This window comes from Sorex araneus, chromosome 11 (genome assembly GCF_027595985.1).
Source record: "Sorex araneus isolate mSorAra2 chromosome 11, mSorAra2.pri, whole genome shotgun sequence".
In the NCBI taxonomy this organism is placed as follows: Eukaryota; Metazoa; Chordata; class Mammalia; order Eulipotyphla; family Soricidae; genus Sorex; species Sorex araneus.
Genome location: NC_073312.1, coordinates 38,338,576 through 38,357,499, shown reverse-complemented (window position 1 = coordinate 38,357,499; position 18,924 = coordinate 38,338,576). Strand labels below are relative to the sequence as shown.

Sequence of the window (18,924 nt, the reverse complement as noted above, 5' to 3'; positions counted from 1 at the left end):
TGCTCAGGCCCAGCATGCCCCTGCGAGCATCGGTCACCTTGCGCTATGGGCCTTACAGCGCATTAGGACTGTCCCTGGAGCACCGTGCCTATCGCCTGGAGGGCCTGCAAGGTGGGCAGCTGAGTGCCAAAGGGCCGCCCCCAGCTTTAAGCGGCCTGAGCGCTGCAAGCAGACGCTGCCTGCCTCTGCCTAGACCCTCTTTCGTCTGTGTATCAAGTTCGGAGGCCTCTAGAAAGTTTTCCCAGGGCCTCTGCCGCCCCACTTTGGTTTAAGATCTTCTGGCTTCCCCGCTTCTATAGAAGAGAGAGAACAGACTTGAGCTCTGAGGTCACCAAGTGCCCGGCAGTTATCACAATGAAACCTGCATAGGTTTCATATCAAACCTGCATAGGTTTCATATCATATTGCATATCACAATGAAACATGCCCTGCCTTGCACAGCAGAAAACTGGGAATCAAAAATATTGACGCGTTGGAAAGATAGCACAGGGGCTCAGGGACATGGAGCAGGTGGATGGGTGCAGTCTTGGAGGTGGATGGCCCTGGTAACCCCCCCACACAGTAGGGTGCAAGGCTCTTCCATTGAACTACCTGGTTGGAGGCCCCCAAGCCAAATAAGTGCATGTCCCAAGGTCCTCTGACTGGAAAAGGGCAGAGAACATAATATTTGATCACCCATCCATGTACCAAATTCTTAATACCTGTTGCCATTCTTCCAGGTATTGGGAAACTGTGGTGAACAAAAATATATACCCTTGGAGAGTATATTTCTACTGTTAAGAGTTGGTGTCCCATTCTTTTATTTATTATTTTAGTTTTCTCTATTTCTTATTCTTGTCACTTCTGTGATATTTTCAAAGAACCAACTTGTAGTTTCATTGATTTTTCTCTTTTGTCTTTGAGTTTTAAAAAAAATTATCTCCACTCTATTTTTTAATTATTATTATCATCATCATCATTATATTTCTTTGCTAGCTTTGAGTTTGATTCACTCAATTTTTCTGTTTCTCAAGCTACACAATTAAATTATTGATTTTATGTCACCTTTACAGTTGTTTGTTTTTGGGGCCACACACAGCATGCAGGGGATACTCCAGGCTCTGTGCTCAGGAAACCACCCAGTACTGAGGACTGAACCCAGATTCCAGTATGCAAAGCTTGCGCTCAGCTGACTGAGCTATCTAATCCTGGTATATTTGTTTTTGAGAAAAGATTTTTACAACTACACGTTTCCCTCTGAACGCTGCTTTTTCTGTATACTATTAACTTGGATAGTTTTTCTTTTCATTCCTCTTAAGATATTTTCTATATCTTATGAAATAGATTAAAGACTTACCCTTGTGATCGGCTGACAGTGCATTGCTTAATTCTCACAAATTTGTGATTTTCCAGATTTCTTTCTGTAACTGATTTCTTTCTGTAACTGATCGTGGGCAGTATATCACTGTCATCCTGTTACTCATCGATTTGCTAGAGCGGGCACCAGTAACGTCTCCATTGTGAGACTTGTTGTTAATGTTTTTGGCATATCGAATACGCCACGGGGAGCTTGCCAGGCTCTGCCATGTGGGCGAGATACTCTGGGTAGCTTGCCGGGCTCTCCAAGAGGGACGGAAGAATCGAACCCTGGTTGGCCACGTGCAAGGCAAATGCCCTACCGCTGTGCTATTGCGTGTGGTGTGTGTGTGTGTGTGTGTGTGTGTGTGTGTAAGGTTTTATTCTTTTATGTTTCAGATTTATTTTATGGTTTAAAATATTACTTGAGATTTTTCCGTGTACATTTGAGAAGGATATATATTATACCTTTGGGTAGAATGCTCTACTTACAAAGAATACAAAAGAGCCTCTTTCATTCTCTATATGTATATTTGTTCTGTTGAGGTAATTCCTTCATTTACAATTCTGTCTTAGTTTTTACTCCCTGCTTTCACTGAGCCCATAGACCAAACAATGGCAAAAGCTGAGAATCTTGGACTGGAGAGATGAGTATAGTGGGTAAGGCGCTTGCCTTGAATGTGGTCAATCCTCCGTCCCATCCCCAGAACCACAATTGGTCCCCTGAGCACTGCAGGAGTGATCTCTGAGCACAGAACCTAGAATAGCCCAAATAACAACAAAAAGCTTAAGATATTGGGGCTGGAGTGATAGCACAGTGAGTAGGGCGTTTGCCTTGCACACAGCCAACCCGGGTTCGAATCCCAGCATCCCATATGGTCCCCTGAGCACCACCAGGAGTAATTCCTGAGTGCAGAGCCAGGAATAACCCCTGTGCATCGCCGGCTGTGACCCAAAGAAAAAGCTTAAGATCTTTCCAAATATTTTTTGAGTTTTGCATCCTGTTCTAGGCATGCATTTGGCTTTCTAGATTTCCCGGTACATGTAACTGTGCAAATATTTTCCCAAATAATTAAGTTCTTAAAACAAAAACATAAAAAACAGAAACAAACAAAAAAACACTCTCTCTAGCAGTTCTAACCTAGCCTATCTATGTCAGATATGTGGGGCAGCCTTTGACGTCTCTCTGCAGACCCCAGGTTGCCTTTTTCTCTCCTAGGTTTTTGGGGCTTATCTTGTGATTCAGCAGCCTTTTGTCTAGACAGCTATGGGCTTTCCATTTGCCTTAGAATGTGTTCAAGCATTGTACATGGCTTTTACACCCTGGGTTAGTTCCAAGTTTAGTAAAACAAAGACAAGTTCCAGTGTCAACACTTTAGGAAGCCCCGGACAGGTTAGAACACACACCAGCATCTGTGAGTAAGGTGCACTCTGTTGGCTCCGGGGACTGTGACCTGTCCATGCTGGGAACAGGGGCTCCTCTCTTCAAGGATGTCCCCACCAAGCCAGGAGGCAAGGAAACAAAAATAAAGAAGCAGGGTGGGGTATATGGGATGGAGGGAGCTCCCATGCAAGCAGTACTGGTGTGGGGGTGAATGTGGCCCTGGGATTGAACTCGGGGCCTTGCCTATCCCAGACATGTGCTCCAACCCATTGAGTTCCCTCTGTAGCTCCCACGTTGTCTTTTTTCACTTCTTTTCCCACTTTGACTATTTTCCAGAGTTTTGGCAAAGCTGGTTCTGAGAAGCTGGCCTTTTGCAATGTTTTTTTGGGAGTTACCCTCTCCATTCTTTGCAGGATGTCCGCAGACACTTCTTTGCTTCTGTTCTCAAGTTTTGTTTGATTTTAGCCATGTCTTTGTTTTCTTGTTTTGCTTTATTTTGCTTGATGCTTCTTTCTTACCCTTCCCCTTTTCTTTCATTTTAGTTGTTATATTAACAATCATCGAGGCGCACTCACATGCTTGATCAGGGACGCTGGCACTCTTCAGAGGGGGTACACACACCAGGCTAGGGGGTGCTGAGGAGCACACAGTTTGTGGTGGCTGCAGGATAACAGAGCCAGGAGGAATCACACAGCACATCAGGGGCAACAATGGGGAATAAACTCCACCTCGTGCTTACGAGAGAGCCCAGAAAACTGTCCAGTAGCTTCTGAAGCACCCAGGGCTGACAAATCCATGCTATGCTTGCACCAAGGAGATCCTGACTCCATGGGGGTGGGGGGATGGTCTCTGGGGTGGGAGTGGGAAGAATTATAGAGGCCAGGAGTTAGCTCTCTGGACTGAGCACATGTTTTGTGTGCAGAAAAAGTGGAGTTTGAGCCCCACACCAAGCGGTTCCCAAGTACTTCTGGATGTATCTTCAAAACCAACTGGGGAGAAAAGGAAGCAATAGTTAGAAATTAGTTCTGGGAACTAGAGAAGTAGTATGGCAGGTAAGATGCTTGGTTTCCGGAACCTCATATGGTCCCCAGAGCACTGCCAGGAGTACACAGCCAGGAGCAATCCCTGAATATCATGGGGTGTGTCTCCCCCCCAAAAAATAAATTAGTTCTGGGTGTTCAGGAGTTAGAAGTAGTAATGACTTTATATGACACCTTTTGCTGGTATCTCCTAAGTTTGATTCTCCAACCAGGACTTCTTGTCACTGGAATGTTTAGTTTGCATATCAGATTAGTCTGGATCAAACTTTTTTTTTCTTTTATTGAATCACCATGTGGAAAGTTACAAAGGTTTCAGGTTTAAGTCTCAGTTATACAATGCTCAAACACCCATCCCTTCACCAGTGCACATATTCCATCACCAAGAATCACAGAATAGCTCCACCTCCCCCCACCTCCCCAGCCTCCCACCCCGCCTGTGTAACTGATAAATTTCACTTTACTTTCTCTTTACTTTGATTACATTCAACATTTCAACACAAAACTTACTATTATTGTTTGGAGTTTCTTCCCCTTAAAGTCAGACCTGCTGAAAAGGAAGCATTTGATAATTTGTTTTCCATTGCTGAGAATGAAGCGATATGGGGTTGAGTGGCTGCACTAGCGGCCACACGGTTTTGGATTTCTGTATTTTAGTATTTTAGTAACTAAGTCCAGAGAAATATCTGCCAGAAATTGCATCATTGCAAACTTGCACTTCTCAGCTATATTATATTCCAAATATGAGTGCAATCTTTCTATGTCTGTCTCTTTCTCTGGACCAAATTTTCAAGCTGGTCTTCAAACCTCACCCCGTAGCAGCCCCTCTGAATTCTTCCACATCTCTTCTAGCAGCTCCATTCTTTCCATTGCTCAGCCCTAATACCATGAAGGTTTCTCTCCTCTCCTCCCTCGCCCTTCCATTTAGTCTTGTAGCACTTCCAGCTGACTCTAACTTCAAAACATCCACGCAGAATTCAACCATCCTTCTCACCTCTACTAACCCAAGATGCCATCACCTCCTGCCTGCATCACTGTCGACTGAGCACTCTGACCCTTTGCAGTCAGTTTTCAGCCAGATGACACACCTCAGTCTGAGTCAGTATAGCCCATGCCCCAGGCACATTCTTGTGGCTTCCAGCTGGCTTAAGGTGAAGACAGCTTTCCGGGCTCCAGGTGACCAACCTGACCTTCCCCCCTCCTATCACGAGACAGTTCATGGCCTCAGTCACTTCTCCAAGCCTCCAGGACCCTTAACCACCCTTAAGCTCCACGAACACACTCCACTGAGGGAACCCCCCACCCACAGTGATCTTCCTCGCCCACCTCCACTCATTACTGCAGTTTTTTTAAATTTCCTGTTTAAAATATTTTTTTTAGTATTGTAGTTCAGATATTGCTGCATCACTTTCATTCTCTACTTCAGACTTCCAGTCTTTCTCAAAAGTCACCTTCCTTGAAAATGTCAGCACTGGGACTGGAGAGATGGCTGAACAGGCTGAGAGCGGGCTTGGCGAGCAGGAGCCCCGAATTTGATGCCCAGCACCACATGGCCCCCGAGTCCCACCAGAAACAAGCCCCAAGCACGGAGCCTAGAGCAGTCCCTGAGCACCTTCAGGTATGGACTGTCATGTCACTGTCATCCCGTTGCTCATTGATTTGTTCTAGCGGGCACCAGTAACCTCTCTCATTGTGAGACTTATTGTTGCTGTTTTTGGCATATCCAATACACCACAGGTAGCTTGCCAGGCTCTGCCATGTGGGCTCCATACTCTCGGTAGCTTGCTGGGCTCTCCAAGAGGGGCGGAGCAATCGAACATGGGTCAGCTGCGTGAAAGGTGAACACCCTACCGCTGTGCTATCACTCCAGCCCCAGGTATGGACTAAACAAACAAAAATCAAAGATGTCAGCATTTCCCTCTGCCTTCCTCTTCCTGATTCTTCATCCTCCCCATTTAGTCGCCTCAGTGCTCAAGAGTCTAAAATAATCAAGTTCACCAGTTTCCACTCTGGTCCTTCTCTTAAGAAGGGAGAGCTGGGTTCTTGCCCTCCTGTTCTCTGCTGTGTTCCAGTGCACAGGCCTGGCACAGTTAGATTGAGAGATAATAGCTAAAACAAACTTACCTATGGGGCTGGAGCGATAGCACAATGGGTAGGGCGTTTGCCAGGCATGCTGCCAACCCGGATTCGATTCCCAGCATCCCATATGGTCCCCTGAGCACTGCCAGGGGTAATTCCTGAGTGCAGAGCCGGGAATGACCCCTGTGCATCTCTGGGTGTGACCAAAAAAGCAATATATATATATTGCTTTTTATATACACACACACATATATATAATAAAGTAAAACAAACCTACCTAGAGTGATCACTGGGCCCCCAGGATCTGAGCCTGTGAAGGCTGTGGAAGTGACAGAGCTTAGTAGACACAGGATATGAGGCTGTGGTCCCGGTAAGGTGCCCAAAGTGCAAGAGGATAGTCCCTGTGGAGGAGACAAGTTAGAGGAGACTGTCATGAATAAACTGAATTCCCCCCTCCACCTCTCCCCAAAAAAGATAAAGTCACAGTTGATGAACTTAGAAAACATTTTGCTAAAATTTGGGATAGGAGGCTAATTTTGCACCATAACTTTGGAGGACAACTCGGTAAGGCCTGAAAACTTAAATACTATAGAATTCAGCTACTTTGTTTTCCTCAGTTTCATGGGCATACAGACATACATGTTTGTGTGAGAGGGAGCTGGAAACAGCCAGAAATAGGAATGACTGCATAAATTTCAGTCCATTCATTGTGGGAAATGCACCTAGGTGGGCCCATGGGCAGGGAGAGGGCTGGATCGCCACAACGTCAGGTTAAGGGAATAAAAGATGTTCCTGAATTCTTTCCATTGGGAAAAAAAGGGAAAGGAGAAGAGAAGATTTGTATGTGACTCTAAAAATTTTGTTCTTTCTATGCATTTTAAGGTATTTCTTTTTAAAGAGACAAAAACCTGGGTCTGCATTGCATTTATAATTAAAAACTTTTAGAGTTAAAAAAAAAACTCGTTGTTGTTTTAAACCATCAGAAGTATTTTCAAAAGCAAAAATGGAGGTAGGTCAGAGTATCAATCAGTGGTGAGTTATGGGAAGAACAGAACAAACTCCTGGAAGTACCAATGAGGAGTCTTGCCTCTGAGAGAGGTTCAGGGGGGCGGACTACGGGCTCCCCAGGGGAGGGAAAGGAGTGGGTGGAGGCCTGGAAACAGCGGCTGAGGCAGCTCTTGCCGCAGTAGGGGAGGGGAAGGAGAGTTTTAAGGAGATTGAGGGAAGAATTTTTATGGCTGAAGGAGACTCGAGTACTGCAAGGTATCAGCAGGTGGTTGATTTTTAAAGTTAGCTTTGTATATCTCTGAATGATAATTCCTGTAATACTGGCAGCCAGTACCCGGGGAGGGCCAGTGACAAATGCCAGCGTGTTAACAGAAGCAAAGCAGGGAGCCCCCCACCCCCCACCCCCAGTCCCACAGTCCACCCACCACTTTCAACCCAACACTAAGCACAGCAGCACATTGGAGGGCCCTTCTCTGGAAAATCTGCATTTGAATTCCATGTATTTCTATTAAAATCATAGCCCTTTATCATTTCCTGCAGTCCTGCTGGCTTTGGAAATAGGCCTGATCTTTCCTGAACTTACTATGCCTTCAGCAATCTGAAGAAAGTTTTTGTTCCTTCTTTATTACCTTGTGAATTATAATAGCTCAGCAAAAATGTCTCCACTCTGGCCTCAATACAGAGAAATTGAGCTAACTAATGCTTAACAAAAAGTTCTAATTAATTGCCCTGGCCACAGCTGCTCCTTTCCTGATGTATTTAAGTCTGCCAAGTGGCCCATTTAAAGGAACAGGAAAGATTGGAAGGACTGGAAGCTGACCCGTAAATAGATTTCTGCCCTGACTTAGCTAAGATGCTTCGTGCTCCCTCCTTCAGTCCTCGGCTACTCCTTAGCTCCAAGAAGTGGTGATCAGCACCGTATCTGTGCTCAAGACAGAAGTGGGGGTGCCTGCTGGGGGCGGTGGGGGGGGGTGGGGGACTTGACTTCCTTACCAGCAGCATTTAAATCACTCACAGATGGTGCACAATTCCCCAGGCCCTGGGAGGAAGGAGGCTTTTCCGTGTCCCTTCAGTTTATCCAGATCCCCCTTGAAGAATGAGGTGCCACATCAAAGAGGCAGGCATTCTGCGGGTGGCCTTAACAGCTTCTAGTTGATTTATGCTGGAGGTTAGCCACTGCCTTTACAAAGACTTTGTTGCATAGAGTATATTTATCTGACCTTTCTTTGAATAGACAACCCCATAGCAGCTCTTAGGGAAAGATGGCTCCTCCATGGAGAGAGTTGGCATTTGAATGAACTGCAGGAATCCTGGTGCTTCACCGAGTCTGATCCCTTAAGCCTGCTCTGGTCACCTTACAGCTGGGCTCAACGCATCCTGAACTGATAAGAAGGGGATAGGTGAATAGACAATATAAGCTCTCAGATGGCTTATTGCTTTAATAAGATCCAGGCTTAGGTCCCTCATGATCCAACAGATGCGTTGGAGTGTCCAGAACCATTTCTCAAAGAGCTGTGTTAATACCAACTGCCTGGTGGGGCACTGGGGTGCATTGTGGTCAGAGACAGACACATAAGCCCTTAAAGGCCTTAATATCTATGCAGGGAGGAGGGACGTACCCTAAGAGGATTTCCTCCTCTTGGTCTTCATTTGCTTGGATCAGAGGCAGACACCCATTATTCAGCATCCCCACCTCCATAGGATAGGGAACTCAGTGTTCCAATTCTGTTTCTCAGATACACTGTGTCTTAAGAGAGTGCCACAAGTCTCACAAAAATCCTCCACCCCTGGGTGCTAGAGTAAGGTTAGGTCAGCCTTGGCAGGGTGTGGGGTGCACATCTTGCTGGGGACTCTTCTTATAGGTCCCCTCCTCACTGACATGACACAGTAACCAGTCACAGACAGACAGTAACCAGCCACAGACAGACAGCCCTGCGCTCCCCCTTCTGTCCAGAACCCTCTAGGTTTAAGAGAGATGGTGTCTGGTGTTTCTCTTACAAGGGACAACGCTGTACTCCCAGAGGACAGTGGGTATCAGGTTGGAATGGGAAAAAAATTTGCCCATTATTTTTGTTGTTGCCTGAAACCCACTACCCCAAGAGTATTAGGACACTAATATCTTAATCAAGTTTGAAGAGATCAATTTGCCTGGAACTGCCCACTGGTAGTTGCTTTCTTCCCAGCTATACCTCTTCATATTGTTGGGGGTATCCAGGTTACCCTCTGAAATAGTTGGGTGCTTCCCAGGTGTTCCACTGGCCTTTACAAACTGGCCGGACTGCTTCATTTGAATAAGCCATTGGTTCACACCATATTATTTCTTTCCAAGGGTGTTTCGGAAAAAGACGCTTGTCAAGAAGATGCAGAAATACAAATATGCCGGAGAAAAAGATGCAGCACGTTGGCTGATGCCAGGTCAATCAGGGCCACCACTGGGTGCCTAAGGAGCGTTATCTTGTTAATGGAGATGCTTGCTGAGTTGCTTTCTGAAGTTCCTTTCCAGAAGGAAAATTAAAATCACGCAATTAAAACGTTCACAGTTGGGGCTGGATGTTCTTAAGCTGATTGAAAGATGAAGAAGTGGATATGCCAACATTTGGAAACAACAATTGTTTCTGTAATTAAATGCAATTAACAGATACAATTGTTGCTTTTCCTCATGTAAGACTGATTAACATTCTAAAACTTTTAAAAATATGCCTCCCCCATGAAATTTCTCTGTCTGAATCAAAACCAAAAAATTTCATCAACATTTGAAAACTGCGAAATGCAGTGATGTAGCATACCAACTCTCAAGCCAATATTATAGGATAACTAACAGCAAAAATTAAGGGAAGACATGTTGAGAGAAAGAGGGCTTTAGGCTATGCTGTGCAAATCATTTCTCCTAAACCCAGTAACCTTTACATATTCACAATGGAGAATAAATTTAACAATAGGGGATACATTTTAATAGGAACAACTTGGCAATGTAAAATAAATTTAAGGACATGGAATATATTTACCAATTTTCTGTGGCTGATCTTTAAAAAAGGAACTGTTTTACCCATCCGATAAAGGGTTGATATCAAGGATATACAATGCACTGGTTGAACTCCACAAGAAGAAAACTGCCGACCCGATCAAAAAATGGGGTGATGAAATGAACAGAAACTTCCCCAAAGAAGAAATCCAAATGGCTGAGAGGCACATGAGAAAATGCTCAACATCACTAATCATCAGGGAGATGCAGATCAAAACAACAATGAGATATCATCTCACACCACAGAGACTGGCCCACATCCCAAAAAACAAAAGGAACCGGTGTTGGCGTGGATGTGGGGAGAAAGGGACTCTCCTTCACTGCTGGTGGGAATGCCGACTGGTTCAGCCCTTTTGGAAAACAATATGGATGATTCTCAAAAAATTAGAAATTGAGCTTCCATTTGACCCAGTAATACCACTCCTGGGAATATATCCCAGAGAGGCAAAAAGGTATAGAAGATATGACATCTGCATTTCTATGTTCATTGCAGCACTGTTTTCAATAGCCACAATCTGGAAAAAACCAGAGTGCCCAAATACAGATGACTGGTTAAAGAAACTTTGGTACATCTACACAATGGAATACTATACAGCTGTCAGAAAAGATGAAGTTATAAAATTTGCATATAAGTGGATCAACATGGAAAGTATCATGTTGAGTGAAATGAGTCAGGAAGAAAGAGACAGACATAGAAAGATTGCACTCATATGTGGAATATAAAGTAGCAGGTACGAGCTTGCAATGATGCAATTTCTGGCAGAAATTTCTCTGGACTTAGTTACTAAAATACTAAAATACAGAAATACAAAACCGTGCAGCCGCTATTGCAGCCGCTTGACCTCATATTTCTTCATTCTCAGCAATGGAAAACAAATTATCAAATGCTTCCTTTTCAGCAGGTCAGACTTTGGGGGGAGAAACTCCAAACAATATAGTAAGTTTTTTTGTTGAAATATTGAATGTAATCAAATGTAAAGTGAAAGTAAAGTGAAATTTATTAGTTACACAGGTGAGGTGGGGGACTGGGGAGGTGAGGGGTGGGGGGAGGTATACTGTGATTCTTGGTGGTGGAATATGTGCACTGGTGAAGGGATGGGTGTTTGAGCATTGTATAACTGAGACTTAAACCTGAAACCTTTGTAACTTTCCACATGGTGATTCAATAAAAAAAATAAAAAATAAAATTTTAAAAAAAGGAACTGTTCATGTGGTAAGCAAAACGAAGATTCGAAAGATGAGCATGAAACTTTAATCCATTAGTTTTTATTGAAAAAAAATTAATGGGGCTGGCGCGTTAGTATAGAGAGTAATGTGCTTGCTTTGCATGCTACCAACCTGAGTTCAATTCCCAGCACCCTCTATGGTCCCCTAAGCACCTCCAGGAGTGATTCCTGAGCACATAGGAGTAAGCCCTGAGCACAGTTGGGTGTGGCCCACCCCCTACCATTGTATTCCTGATCATTTTTTTAAAATCTGGAAAATGTGAAAAGAATAAGGAGAAAGTTATCTCAGCAATAACTATTGGGTATTGTCTTCCTTTTCCTTATTACATATACACAATTTAATCAATTTTTAATTTATATTTTACTATATTTTATATATCCCCTAGATTTTTGCTCATGTTAAAAATGTTTTTATTGATGCCAAAAGATTATAATAATTTATAAATAATCAAACACCATCTCCTGAACTTTTGATTAGACATGAAGTCATTGACAGTATTTTGTTTTCATAATACAACAAAAAGGAACATCTTAATGTGAAAATATTTCTGTGTTTCTGATTTCCCCTCCCCATAGGAGACTTTTTTCATTGTATTTTTATTGATACCATACTGCATTGATAATTATGATGTATAAACTTTATACAAGTTTTGGGAGTGCAGCATTGAAAATCAACCTGAACAGACCCACTGCCCAATTTATACCTTCACCCTACCCTGATCTTCTTTCCCCATTTCTTTCTGAGAACCACATAGTGATCTTTGAGTCCAGAGCTTATCATTGTTATATTTAAGCCTTCTGTTTGTTAGTATTCTCTCTAGGGAAGATTGATAAGTGTGAATTCTTGGGTCAAAGATTGGAATCTGTTTTTATTTCTAATTATTTGAGACTTTGGAGGTTTACTGCCAGAGAAGTAACCAATTTCTATTTATAACAGCAGGATAAGAATTAAACTAATTCTTTTCATTCCCTCCAACATTGAATATGATCTCTATTAAAAGAGAGCGAAAGAGAGAGAGAGAGAGAGAGAGAGAGAGAGAGAGAGAGAGATTCAAAATTCTCCTAGAGAAAGCTCAGATGACAGATTATATGGGTGGGGGCAAATTGAAGCCAAATCCAGAACTTCAAGGGGCTCTGAACATGCTCCCAGGGAAGTTGAACACTGCCCCCTACCCCCCCCCACCGCACACACACTCCTCCCCGCCCTCAGCACCATGTAGGGGCTCCACAGGACTGAGTCACAAGCACAGCCAGGAGCCCCTGGAGAGCCTCCAGCTGCTGTCATTGCAGAATCTCTGCCTATTGGATTGTTTGGAGCGGGCTGCACATCACCTATCATCCCTTTCCTTCTTTTCTAGCTGTACTGGAAGAAGATGGGCACTACGTCACCCTAGAGAAGGTAGATTACTGGAATGTGGTAGAACTTGTGGTCAATGGAGAAGTCGTCTTCCAATGCAACATCCAAGACTTGGAATTTGGTGAGACCCTCAGTACCCTGCCCACTGCATTACACCAGCTCAAGGTTGTCTCTCAGTTTCTTCCCACAGTGCTCAGTGTGGCAAGCCTCGGTTCAAGTTGATTTTCATTCTGACTCTCTTTCTTGCTCAAAACTCTGTGCTCTGTGTTGAATGTATCCTACACTCATACAGTGTAAAGGAATTTGATACCCTGGACTTTTCCCCAGAACATCAGGAACAGAAAGAATGTTCGTTGAGATTTCAGATGCCAGAATGGGAATCAAGGAGCAATAGAGTGCTTTGTTCAAGAAATTTCTGTTTGTTGTATTTCAAAAATGTCTGTTTTTATTCTACTAGCTTTCAGGTTTTGTTCCATTTGTCTATTCTCTCTAGGCTCGCTAAGGCCATTACAGCCAACAGGCCAGCAGGGCATGGTAATATCTACCACTTTCTAAGGATTTCTTTGTTCTGGAGAGCTTCTGATCTGGCAGAATGGCATCATGAGGCCACTCTGCTCAAAAGTAAAAGCTTTTACGATCTGTTCATACCCTATTAAAGGCTAGTTAACAATTTATGTACCTGCTGACTCTGAAAATACTCCCCTAGTGGAAACTATATGAATGTCTTCTGTGACATCGAATTGTATATAAAGTACAGGGCAGGAGAGATGATAGTACACTGGGTGAGGTGCTCGCCTTGTAGGGATGCCCAGACTCAGTCCTGGCACCAGCTTAAGCACAGAGCCAGGAGTGATCCCTGAGCACAGCTGGGTGTGGCCCCCAAAACAAAAGAAGTTTGTGTATAGAGCTGGCCCAATTCATTTCTGTTTCCCTAGGAGGTGATGGTAAACTAGACCCACTGTGTGAAGAGGCCAGGATCGCCGTGCGCAAAGCCTACTGACCTCATCACCACTCCAGGCATCTCAAGCCCAGCCACAGCACTGCCACTGCAATGCAGAGAGAAATGGCTCTCTGAGCCACGATTGCTGGGTTCGACCAGTTGGTACAAGCCGTGTCAGTCTGTCCTTCCATCTGCACAGCATAGGGATTCTCATCAGGCTGCAAGGAAAAAGGGCCAGCCAAAATAATAAAACTACATCATTTTCAACAACTCTCCATCTCAATCCACAGGGAGAACCCTCCAATATCAAGTACACATTGGGCTGAAGGAAATAATAAAAAGCAATCTAATAACAAAGCACCATCCCTTAGTAATAACACATAGTTGCCAGAAGCACATGAGACTCCATTCTATAGTAAGTGAAGAGCCGGGAATGGGGAAAATTAAAGATTGAGGGTGAGGGAAGGAAAAGAGCGGCCTTTGAAAATATAGGTTAATGTCAATATTTGGAAACCTAATTTGGAAATGAGGTTATTCCTACAGATTTAAGTTTTGCTTCCAGTGGAATTTTAAAACAATAGGCTAGGTAATGTAGAAAAGAATAAAAAGAAATAACAGCATAGTACATAACATATATATATATAACAGATAATCATAAAATGGATTGTGTAGAATTACCTAAGGCCAAATCTTTTGCTATTCTTCTTTAAAGTAAGGAAAAATCTGTCTCTGGACCAACCAGTCAACAGGTTGTTCTACAGAAGGCTTGAGCAAGGTCAGGGCAGAGAGGTAAAGTGCTTCCTTTTGCCCCAACCTCACAACCCCTGGCCTCTAGAAAAGTAGAGAAGGTTTTTTTTAGGGTTCTAAAAATTATCTGTGTCAAAAAGGCCACTTTACTTTCAGATCCAATACACCAAACTAAGTCTAAATTCTTAGCCATGATGTAAAAGAGAGTGGGTAATACCAGTATTGATCTAATGACGTTCAATGACCTCACGTGGTCCTACCAGAAGAAAGATGATGCCTTCCTGAATGACTCTGGAGTAGCGCTGTCAGTCTTTGCAGGGGCCCCTCCATGCCAGGTGCTTTGATACAGCTGGGAAGCCATCATTTCTGTGACTCCAAACAATCTCAAAATCTTTTGCACCCAGAACATTAAAGGCACTTGGACTCCATGAAAACAGTTGTACGTGTTCTTTCTTGCTTGTGATGAAACAGAGAATATAATTTCCATTTCAGCCCCAGCCTTGCTTACGAGATTTTGTCAGAGATTATGAATCACCTAGGCCTCTGGAAATATTTAATCATCATTACTGAGATTTTGAAGCTAAGAAACCATTTCTTTCTCTGGTGTCTATTGCTGGTTTGTACACGTCTTTTCATAACCCTTGATTCATTCCCCCTTTTCTCAAAAAACCAATGTATTATCATAAGTGTAGTAATTTTTTCACATAAACATTTTACTACAAGAGAAATGCACTTTCATTAAGCAAAAGGGGAAATGCAGGTAAGGATAAAGTATAAATTGAATACTCTTTTGGTGTAATTCAGTTTGGGTTTCTTTTATTGACATCTGGATATTTATCAAGACAAAGGCATATATAGAAATTGATTTCAACAAACTGGGATCATGTCATATGTGCCCAGTGTTATCTATTTTTTTTTAACATAGGCTATTGTGTTGAGCCTTTTCCCGTGTATCCAAAACATGTGCTCACTAGGCATTCTGTCTTGAATCAGGACATCTGTTCCCCCTTAAAAGGTGACTTTGACCTTCACTCTTTAAGCTCTTACTGCTCAGCAATAGAATTGCCAATTTTTCCATCCTCATCCGGTGTGGTGGCTTCAGCTCCAAGGATGACGGTGTGCTCTGTGGAGTTCCTCAGTCTGAAGCTGGTGCATCTCCACCCAGCAGCCCCTTCCCTCTCCAGCAGGCTCCTCTCCCTGCCTACACTGTGCCCCCAGAACAGGGCCTCTCTTCCCCCCTGTTCTTTCTCTCACCCCGTTGAGAGCAGAAAGGCAGGTAAGGAGAAACATCCAGCAGTTTCAAGGAAAAAAAAAACGAGTGCAGCCGGTTCCCGAGGGACACCTGTGCGTGGGAGCCTGTGTTCCTCTTCAGCCCAGCTGTGAATGATGCCTTACTCCCAATGACCTCTGCATGATAGGTGGGGAGAGGAAGTCTCAGGGCTCCCCTTTCTGCGTTTGTTTTTGTTGGTGGAATTGATTTTCACTGTGCGCTTAAGAGTGTGTTTTGGTGGAAGGGGACTCCTCAGAAACATCAAAAACAAAAAACTAAGAATTCGACATTCAAACCTGTTTCTGTCTATAGGGCTTAGCTCTTCCCTGTCAGTCACTAAGAAGAGTTTTTGTTTTGGAAATGCAGTCATTTCTGTCTAAAGAAACGGGCCCACATCTTTCTCCTTTCCCTCCCTCTGTCCTATCTTCTTCAGCCTCTGTTCCATGCAGAGAAACAGGAAACATCTTTTGCTCAGGATTGAAATGTGCATCAGTGTTTAGCTAGACATCCAGGCACTATTTTATTTCCTTCCAGATGCTGGACTATTAAACTTTGGACCCCCTTATTTCCAGCCCTCACGTGCTGCTGAACTCTCTTTAAACACCTCTCGTGGTCACAGAGAAGACTCACATCACGTGTCTTGCATGTGATGCCTGGAGCCACCACTAGCCCCAGTAGCACCAGGCCAAAGCAGCACTGAACTGCCAACCTTGAGCACCAAAGGTGCCAGTCCTGTATAGTCAGGCCAAGTATCAGCACGAATGCCACCCCACCCAACCCTGAGAATTGTCAGGGAGGCCCCCCATCTCCAAAATAAAATAATATATAAAATGCCACTCATTTAAATCACATTGTCGTCCAATCCCTGGTTTTTACTTTTTGAGGAAGCTTCCGAGCAGTGCTCAGGGGACTCAGATGTTGCTCCTGGTAATAATCTGCCTGATTGTACAGGCTGACAGTTGGCCATGCGTTGTTTCTCGGGTCCACGAGTGCTGGGGTAAAGAGGTTCCATGATACCAAGGATCCTACGAGTTTTGCCAACTCCACATGCAAGGTGTGAGCTCCAGCCCTCTTTGCTATCTCCTAGGCCCTCTTACTATTTTTTTAAATGAAATTTAGAATCTACGTTTCAACCAATTTCAAACTTTTTAAAGAACAGAAATTTTCAGGGACCTCCCTGGACTTCTGCTGCTTAGGGCCTCTCTAACTATACCTATCTACTGTCTTGGAGGATTTATCCCTTAAAAACTTAATCAAGGGGCCAGCTGAATGGTAGAACACTTGTTTTGCCATGAGCACTTGTTTTGTATGAAGCCCTGGATTCTATTCTGGCACTTAACAACAACAACAACAAAATGATCAACAATATATGTGCAAAGGCTGAAGCCCTCAAGACTGTATAAAAGTCACTTCTGGGCCTGGAGCTAGAGCACTGCGGGTAGGGCGTTTGCCTTGCACATGGCTCGATTCCCAGCTCAATTCCCAGTTCAGTTCCCAACAACCCATATGGTCCCTTAAGCACTGCCAGGAGTAATTTCCGAGTGCATGAGCCAGGAGTAACCCTTGTGCATCACTGGGTGTGACCCAAAAAGCAAAAAAATTCACTTCCAAGGTAAGCTGTTGGGACATTCAATCAGTGGGGGACTGAGGCAAACATCTCTGTGTCCCCTCAGTGAGGAACTACCCCCCCCACCCAGTAACACTGGCACTGGCATCTAATACCTAACTCCTGCCCCTCCTCCCTCCCCCACCCCACCTCCTGCAGATACCCCAGACCCACATGGCTCACAGGCCTCTCAGGAAGACCCTCTCAGACAGAAACACACCCACCCTATGTGTGACAAACTCCTGGGGACTCAGAAGGGGCCAGGGCCAGACGAAAGCCAGGAAAATACTAGTCTGATCCGCTGTCAAAAGATGTATGACTTTTTCTTCCCAAATTGCTTGAAGATTTCATGGAAAACTGCATTGGTGGTTGTTTGGATAAAGGGGCGATCAAATGCTCCATTTACGCCTGTGAGTTGATGTTCTGATTCAGGTCTGGAGACCCAATTTCTCCCTTGTGGCCAGAGTTTATGCACACACATCTCCTCCTGTGGCAGGCACTAAGAGGGTAGAAAGGAAATTACCCACAGACAGTATAATTACCCCTGGCCCAGGGACCTGGCCCACTGGGGAGCAGAAATTTAGTTCCAGCAACACTGTAGCTATACAAAAGGAGGTGGGCCTAGAGGTACAGGTCTCATAAATTGTTCTCAAAAAGCCAGTCTGGGGGCTGGAGTGATAGCACAGCCTGTAGGGCATTTGCCTTGCACGTGGCTGACCCGGGTTCAAATCCCAGCATCCCATATGGTCCCCTGAGCACCGCCAGGGGTGATTCCTGAGTGCATGAGCCAGGAGTGACCCCTGTGCATTGCTGGGTGTGACCCAAAAAGAAAAAAAAAAGCCAGTCTGGATTTTTGTTTGAAAGCTCTGATTTCTAAAGTGTGGATTCCGTTAAAAATAAAAAACAAAATCATGCCAATGAGAAGGGCAGGAGGAGGGAGAGGAAACAGGAAACTGTTTGCTTCGGGCCACCCCATGGCATGGCTTTGGTGGGTGTGTAATTCATGGGGCCATCCTTCCCACATGACGGCAGCCCTGCTGCCCGCAGCACGCAACCCAGTGCAAACTCCTCTTTGTTCCAGGGAAGCCACATGACCCAAGCATTTGAGTAGGCAAATGAGAAGCAAAGGCTCTATTTGCAGGTCTCTGAAAAGAAGATATTTGAGGAGAGGAACCTCTAAACAGCTTCATTGTTCTTGTTGATGGAGAGGGCCTGGATATAGGTAAAACTGCACACCTCCACTCCTCACGTTTCCTCCTGCCAAAGGTTCCAGTGACGGGGGCTGCACAGGGAGGGCATTTGCCTGCAGAGTGACAGCCCTTTCTGAAAATGAGGGTCCTGTTTTGAGTAGCACTCAGAAGCAGCCAAGGGCAGAGACTCAGAGGACTCCGAGGAAGAGTGGTAAGTCCAGCCCTGTGCACTCAGGAGTAACAAGTGAGGGGACGTTCCATTCAGCTTGCATCACCTATCCCCACCCCCTCACCCCCCAACCACTACTGCTTAAGCCCCTGTGACTCTGAGGAGTGCTGGCATTGCAGTCTCTGATCAATAGTGTCAGGACTACGATAGATGGATTGCATCACTGGGTTCAGTGAGTCTTGTCGGAGAACAAAAATCTGCAGCTGATTTCAATGCATACAGGCACTTGCGCTCCACCCCGGAAATGCAGGTGTTAGGGAGAAATCCTCTCTCTGTAATGAGAGGGAGGCTGTCCTGTGAGGAAAACTGAGTTACTCCCCTCCAGTTATCTTGCAGAATGAGAACAGCCATGATATCTGACTGCTGACTCCCAAGGTCCCCCCTGCCCCCCCGCCCCGGGGCCCCAATCTCTTGGACCTGAATTCCAAGGAACATGGCAGGAATTGGACATTTCTCCCCAGGGCGTGTGGGAAGCAGATCTGCAGAGCTCAGCT

General features: G+C 44.6%; 1 protein-coding gene across 1 annotated transcript; it reads left to right on the top strand.

Moving 5' to 3' along the window:
• Positions 1–14: 14 nt before the first annotated feature.
• C11H10orf53 (chromosome 11 C10orf53 homolog) lies at positions 15–13,448 on the top strand. The gene is made up of 3 exons (XM_004607541.2): positions 15–111; positions 12,450–12,569; positions 13,384–13,448. Exons 1-3 carry the CDS (start codon positions 15–17, stop codon positions 13,446–13,448), a joined length of 282 nt encoding a protein of 93 aa, XP_004607598.1.
• Positions 13,449–18,924: the final 5,476 nt, after the last annotated feature.

Coding starts and splice junctions, on each gene's coding strand:
- C11H10orf53 (XM_004607541.2), top strand. CDS start 15: ATGCCCCTGCGAGCATCGGTCACCTTGCGCTATGGGCCTTACAGCGCA. Junction 112..12,449: donor TCGCCTGGAGGGCCTGCAAG/GTGGGCAGCTGA, acceptor CTTCTTTTCTAG/CTGTACTGGAAGAAGATGGG. Junction 12,570..13,383: donor CATCCAAGACTTGGAATTTG/GTGAGACCCTCA, acceptor CTGTTTCCCTAG/GAGGTGATGGTAAACTAGAC.